We start from the raw sequence: 7,979 nt of genomic DNA on the forward strand, positions 1-7,979 counted from the left end.
ATGTTTCAAATTTTTTTGTTAAAAAAACATGCTTTTGTTACTTTTTGTGGATTTCCATCCGAAATATTTTTAAAAATTGGATCTTTAATATTTATTTTTTACTTTTTGTGGTTGTTCTTTTAGTTTTTTTGCTTGAAAATGAGATCCTCAATATTTATTTGTTACATTTTTTCTTCTTGAGAATGTCGTTTTTTTACTTTCGTCATCTACTTGTTTTGTATATTATTTTGTGGTTGTTCCTTAGATCTTTAATATTTATTTGTCATCTTCTTGCTTTGTTACTTTTTTGTTAATATTGTTAAAAATTAAGCCTCTTTTACTTTTTGTGGTTTTTTATCCGATATTTTTTTAAAATGGGATCTTTACTATTTATTCAATTTTTTTGTTAAAAATTCTTCCTTTGTTACTTTTTTGTTAATATTGATTTCTTGCATGTCTTCTTTCAAAAGTGATTCAGTTTCACATTATCCCTTTGTTATTTTTTCTGGATCTACATCTGATATTTTTTTTAGAATGAGATCTTTAATATTTATTTGTTATCTTTCTAAAAATGTCTTTGATAATTTTTTAAATATGCAATCTTTAATATTTATTTGTTATCTTTTGTTAGAACTTGATTTTTTTGGTTGAGAATGAGATCTTTAATATCATAGGAGTTTTCCCATCTTTTTTTCCAATTAGTTGTTTAATAGTGTCTCTGAAAGTTTGTTGACTTCCTATGACATTGATATCCACCATTTACAGTTGTGGGTTATGAAATTTCCTTCATTCATTTTAGTGTTTCCTGAGCTTTGATTGTTGTTGAATTTTTATTGCATGATTTACTCTAAAACGAATTGAAGGGCACATGTCTAATCTCTACTGATATTCTAGATGCACATTTATAGTGGCTTAATTATTTTGTGAAAGACTGCTGTTAAATTTACAAAAAATTGATATGTTCAACTTCCGGTGGGAAAAATGGTGGTTGATATATAAAGAATGGAGTGTAGTATCTCGTGATAGAAGGAGATAAGTTATATCCTCATGCCAGTGAAATCGTCACGTTTCATTATTTTCTATAAAAATATTTTTAAAAATAAAAAAAATAGCATACATGTCACATTTTTACTGGATGAAGGATATAAGCTATCTTCTGAAATGAGAAAATAATTAGTCTCTATAAAGAATTAATGTTTATATTTTTTATTTCTCTCTCATAAAATCACAAATAATAATAATGGTAATGCCACCACTTTTTATAATGTGAGTGGTTGTTAGTTAATGATTAAATATAGATTAAATAAATAAGAAATGAAATGGAGAGTTATACCATGTTTTGGAATTAGGTAATACAATAACATCATTGATGGTGGTAGTGGATGTAGAAAATGCATTCATATCAATCACATACTAACTAATTTATCATTTGTGTATTGAAATGGATTTATTATAATAGGTTCTAGTGATATTTTCTACTTAATGATCTTCTTCTCTTCTAATTCCAACAACAATTCCTTCAAATACATTTAAATAAAAGATGAATAAATCTATACCTCTTATATATATATATATATATATATAAATAAGAATAAAGTATTTCTCTCGTAGAGATAAATCCATTAAAATTATGATATGTATTTTCTTTAGTTTTTAAAAGTATTTTTGCAGAAAAATAATTAAATATGATATATTTTTGGAAATGAATAATTTATCTCCTAATATAATATTTATTATGGACTAAATGAAGAAACTTTGAATAAAGCACCTTGATAAGAAGACATATTATATCCCAAAAAAATATAATATTCATATAATATTGTTTGTGATTGGTCAAAAAATGTTTAATAATTAAATTTTAATTAAAATATTTTTTTAACCAATGACAATTAGTGAACACACGACATTAGAAAATGATTAATGATATCAATTAGTGCAATAAATTTGGTGTCTCAGTTGGGTTATTACTTAATATGATGAAGCCAATGTTGATTACATTTAATGCCTTTGTATTTGACTAAAGTATTAAAGTTCTAGGTGTACCTAAAAAAAATAATATGTACAACAATCAATAAAAAGTTAGTTTAGTGATGTAAGACTTCATTATATCTCGAAGATTAAGATTTGATTCTTATGAGCGATACTTATTGAGAGGGATAATCATGAACTCTGAAAGTGATTAGTTCCTTAATAATAAAATGTGAAATGATAATTAGAAAAAAATGTAACTCAACAATTAGGCTACGGAGTTTCATATTTTTTTAACTATTTTGTTATACTTTCAATTTTTTCCCACCGAACTCCACAATTGGGATGCCAATTTCACTAATTTGTTTAAATCAAATTTTTTGAAACAATCTATTTTGGTGAAAACCTATAATGATATACAGGTGCCTCAACCAATTTTGTTGTTAGTGTCATTATCTCATAAATTTTTGTAACTATAGTCAAGAGTTCATTAATTACTTAAGGTACAATTGACTTCTCAATAGACAATGGATTATTAGGGATGTTGGCGGTTCCAATTTAAATCGTGAAATCGAACTAAATCATAAAATGTGGTTGAGTTTGATTTTGCAGTTTGGTTTAGTTATTCTTTTAAGGAATTATTTTTGTTTGGTTCGATTCATGGTTTTAGAAATTTAAAAACCGTTTGAACCAAACCGCATATTAAGAAAATAAATATAGAATAATATTATATTGTTGTTTGAAGCATATTAGACTTAAACCAATTGAGAAATCTACCCTTTTATTTTTCTTTTAAAATTCGCTACTTTGAATTCAACATGTTAAGAATTTAGTTACTATTAGATTATACTTTATTATTATATGCTATTTTGATTTATGTTTGTCTCTTATTCAACCTACATATTAATCAGATGTTATTTTTGAACCTAAAATTAACATAGTAAAATCCAATCATATTCAAGTCAAATTACGATCTAATCAAATTAGATGAGCGGATAAAAGTAGAATGTCATTCAACTCTAATTTCAATTATAGGTTGGTGGGGTTTGTGGGAGGAAGATTTTCTACTCAAAAGAGATTTCCCATTTAATTAATACAAATCTTTTTCTATATATTTACTTTATTAAATATGTACTCATATTACATTATTTTCTAAATTTATAGATTAGAAATTACAATTAACAATTCTTATCATACAAATAAAAATATATATTTATTGTTTGGACTGATACGTTATTGGTCTATCTCTAATTATAGGAGATTCTCATTGTTACTGAATTATGAAAATAGCTACGAGCTATTATGAGATACCATATCTTGAACGAAAAATCTTAAGATCCTCATAAACTCTTTTAAGTTATATTCATATATTGATGTGAGGCTTGAAACTTAAATATATATAGAGTTAGTTATCTCATTCATATTCAAATTTTATCAACAAAGTGTTAGTCTATTGGTGATCCTACTAGATCACAAGTAGAGCAAAAAATCAAATATTATATTCTTGAGTGCAACACTTAATGAGAGGAATAATCACTCACACCGAAAGGGATTAGTTCATTATCCATAAGGTGATGAGATATCCTTACTTAAACAAAAATAATAATTCAAATCTAACTAGTTGTTTGAAACCAGCTTAGCTTTAGTACACAACTCACATGTTATGTTATCTACATCAAATAAAAAAGTGTGAGAAAATTAAAATTCAAAATCTTAGTCTTCCTCTTGGTAAATATTACTATACTTTTTATTGTAATTAATCCAATTTAAGAGGCAAAAATAGTACAAACAATTATTTTTTCTACTAACAAAACCCAAATCCGAAAATAAAACCTTTAATTCCTATATAAGAATTTAATAACAAAAAATGATTTCAACAAATTCCATAAAAAAATGATATAATCCCCTAACAAATGATGTAAACATTTTTTTATTATACTACCAAAAGTATTCATCATTAAGCAAACTAATTATTTTCGGGGCTGATGACTGTCCATCTAACAAGGATTATTCTCAATAATCAAGCATTTAACATTGAAATTCAGTAAGGTTTTACGCCACTAGACCGACACCCGAATAACACATTTGATACATAGGAGAAGTTGGGAAAATTGGAGAAAAAACATAACAAAAAAGGTAAGGGACTAAAAGCATGAGAAGTCCAACGTTAGATTCATGACTCTCATGTTTGTTCTTACTTTCTCACTCTCCAATTCATCACACAATTCTTCTTTCTTTTAACTTTGCTTTTTCCCTCGTGTTCCCACCAACCCCTTCATTTTTATTGCTTCTTTCTCTTTGTTTTTTTCCCTTCTCACTCCACTATTTATTATCACCCTTACCCTTTCTCTTTTTTCATATTTTCAACCCGATCCTACCCATCTAATTGTTCCTCTTTCAAGGTAATTCCTTCAAAATCTAATTTTTCTATCTGGGTTTTCCATGATTCATATTAATATTCATGAATTGAGTGTAATGTTATGTTTTTGTTTTTCTTTTAGACTTTGCTTGTTTGGTGTTTGATAAATTGCCTCTTTGAGAGTAATATTGTGTTGTTTCAGATATAATTGTTTCACAGTTAGGGAGGTTTTGAATATTGATTTATTTAATATATACTTATCATTCCTTCATCAATGACTTTTGCTATAAAAAAACATTCCTTTGTATGTATTAGGCATTAGAAATGAACCTACAAGTCCTTCTATCAATGTGTTCATGAGGGCGCCGAGTAATGGTTGGATGAGTTAGCTATGACTCTCCCAGAATTCTTAAAACTCAAGTTTTTCACATGGAATTTTCTTTTGGAAAATATGAAAATTCTTTTACTTGATGTTGATCCTTTTAAGTTTAGTGTTGTTCTTCTTTGGCTTCACAACGAAAACCTTCTTGATCCACTCCTATGTATGGGGTAGGAGTTTATAATCTATTATAAGGAAATACACTCTTTCTCACTTATGAAAATTAGATGAGTTGACAATTCATGTTGTGTATGGAAATATGCTAAGAAAATATTGTAGTGAACCTGTAATTAGTCTTAAATAACTCTTCCACTATCACGCCCTGCAAAAAAACATACCTCCGTTGATTTTCCTCTAGCTTCGTTGTTGCAAACTGATGGAGGAACAACTCGCTGGAGTTGCACCTCTTAGGGTGCCATCCGCTTTTAATTAATGAAGTGGCGATGCTTAAACTCTCAGTTGAAGATATCATTCGTTGATGGAACATTTCCATTGGTTTGATGAATATATGTAACTATTAATCACCTTTTTATTTGATGCCTGAACTATTGCATTTATGATATGTATTTATTTATTTTTTTAGAAATTCCACCAACAGGTCATAATCCAAGCTATAACTTCTTTCATGATTCATCCCTATACGTAGACTGAACAATTTATCGTATAAGCTGAACTTATTGCATTTCTTATTACTGTAGACTTTCTACTTCTTGATATTCTTTGTTAAGAATGCAGATTAAACATTTTAGTTGTTTCTTGAGTTTTTATCATGATATTCTAGTTTTATTGCTTTAACTCTCCCTTAAACTAACTTATAATGAAAGTTTCTTCTTATACAGGTTCATCGTAGATTCTTCAAGTCTCATTACTCAACATTTCAATGCAGAAAAATAGAGGTATTACAGACAACTTGCTTGGAGGTTTATATTGTTATCTAAGAAAATGCTTGTTTGGCGTTTTATCTGTGGGTCCTGTGCCAAGTCATATTGCATTCATCATGGATGGGAATCGAAGGTATGCAAAGAAGAGGAACTTAGCAGAAGGCGGCGGCCATAGAGCTGGTTTCGCAGCTCTCTTGTCCATCCTTAGGTACTGTTACGAGTTGGGAGTGAAGTATGTATCTGTCTATGCATTCAGCATTGATAACTTCAGAAGAAAGCCTAAAGACGTTCAGTACTTGATGGAATTGATGCGAGAAAAGATTGATGAGCTGCTTCAACAGGAAAGCATTATCAATGAATATGGTGTTAGATTACTTTTCATCGGAAAATTGCAACTATTGACTGAACCTGTCAGGGTTGCTGTGGAAAAGGCAATGAGAGTCACTGCCCACAACAACCAGAGGGTTCTTATAATATGCATAGCTTATACTTCAACCGATGAGATTGCTCGTGCTGTTCAAGAATCCTGCAAGGACAAATCGGATGAAATTCAAGCATCAAAAGTAGCCAATGTTTCTAATGGTGCAATTCCGAGAACTAGTCTGGGCTTGAACAACAACGGTATTGATTTACATTTTCAAGATTCCTGTAAAGACTACCTAAGTGCAACCAAAGATTGTAGTACTGTTCTTGAAGGAGTGGAAGTTGCTAGAGAGAAAGATGTGTTTGCGCATAATGCTAAAAAACACGGTAATTACAGTGAAGCTGAAATTACAACTTGCAATGAGTTGGTGGAAATAACTGAAGAGAGCAAGTATAAGGAGGATGAGATTCCTTCTATAAAACTGGTGGATATTGAGAAGAACATTTACATGGCAGTGGCACCTGACCCGGATATCTTGATCCGAACTTCTGGAGAGGCTCGCCTCAGCAATTTTCTTCTTTGGCAGACTAGTGCCTGCCCATTGTATTCACCAGCTGCACTTTGGCCAGAAATAGGTCTAAGACACTTGGTCTGGGCAGTACTGAACTTCCAGAGACACCATTTTTACTTGGAAAAGAAAAAGAAACAGTTTTAATTGTAACATTATCAGCCTAAGTTACTGTAAATCATGTAATGGCAGTTTGCTTTTTCTTTTTTGACATTCTTATGCTTTTATTTATTTTTCTTTATAACAGTTTTGAATGTTTTATAGCAGTGGTGGTGATTCTAAATAATTACTTGAAAGTTTCATGTTATTCCATATGCAGGAATGCTTTTTTTCTTTAGACATCTTGATGCATAACAAAACCAAACATTTCTTTAATAGGGTTGGTTCTATATTGATGAAATTCTTGATCCAAAACCAAAATAACTAAGATGGGAAATAAAGAATTTTCAAACATCTTGAATGTAGAAAACATAAAATCTTCTCAGCTAACAGTATAACACTAAGATAAGCTAAGATCTACTTCAAATCAATGATTGCTCTTAATGTCGGGGATGCTTGAAATATATATTGTATTAGTCTCACATTACCTAATATTGGAATAGTATAGAGTGACTAATGTTATATATTGGACTCAAGTCCTTGTTATAATGTACATCAGATAGAAGCATCAAATAGAAACATCCAATGGGCACTTGAGCCGCCGATGAGTGTGTTAGAGCTTGTAATCCTTATTCTCTAATAATATTTTGGTAGTCGATCAGCGCTACCGGGGACGCAGGTATAATTGATCGAACCTCGTTACCAAATTCTATTGTTTTTTCTCTTCTATTTATTCTATGCACTTTATTTGATTGTTTGTGGTCAACACTGCACAACAATCTCTTCCACTACACCAATACCTATGGATTAGTATCGCGAAATAAAATTATCAAAACCTTCCTATTTTGCATGGCACTGTATAGTTTCTGCATGGTAAAAAGAAAGCATTACCTGAGCAAATGATGCTGTATACCCATTGAATTGCATAATTTGCTGTGTTTCCACAAAATTATCGACATAATCATTAGTGCTGGTATGATCGCACCTTATAAGTATATAATCGATCTATAAATATATAGATATCGACTCTAAAGCATTAAGTACCCTTTGTTCTAGTGCATCTTCTTGCAACCAAAGTGATGCCAACAATATATTTTCCAATGGCTTCTTGAAAGTAATGAAAACCTTATGAATTGTTAAGGATAGATTTATTAACAGAAAATTATTATCTAAAAATAACTTGATAACCTTCTAGATATGTACATGAAATCAACATCAATTGGAAACATTAAAATCATGTTAATTGTTCAAATATATTTCACTCATTATAAAAAGTGATATGCATTAAAGTATTTCTTCCTTAATAGATTACTATATGCTCAAGCATAAATAATACAAAAAATAAGAATAATTTCATCTTTTGAATAATATGACATTAAATA

The 7,979-nt window shown here is 29.6% G+C and overlaps 1 protein-coding gene across 1 annotated transcript; it reads left to right on the forward strand.

Annotated features, from left to right (window-relative positions):
* Window positions 4,098-6,761, forward strand: LOC109332123 (dehydrodolichyl diphosphate synthase 6-like). The gene is made up of 2 exons (XM_019566956.1): window positions 4,098-4,349; window positions 5,525-6,761. The coding sequence occupies exon 2, from the start codon at window positions 5,566-5,568 to the stop codon at window positions 6,643-6,645; it is 1,080 nt and encodes a 359-aa protein (XP_019422501.1). The 5' UTR covers window positions 4,098-4,349; window positions 5,525-5,565; the 3' UTR covers window positions 6,646-6,761.

This window comes from Lupinus angustifolius, chromosome LG18 (assembly GCF_001865875.1).
Source record: "Lupinus angustifolius cultivar Tanjil chromosome LG18, LupAngTanjil_v1.0, whole genome shotgun sequence".
Lineage (NCBI taxonomy): Eukaryota > Viridiplantae > Streptophyta > Magnoliopsida > Fabales > Fabaceae > Lupinus > Lupinus angustifolius.

Bases quoted from the DNA above. Each gene is read 5' to 3' on its own strand.
- LOC109332123 (XM_019566956.1), top strand. From the start codon at position 5,566: ATGCAGAAAAATAGAGGTATTACAGACAACTTGCTTGGAGGTTTATAT.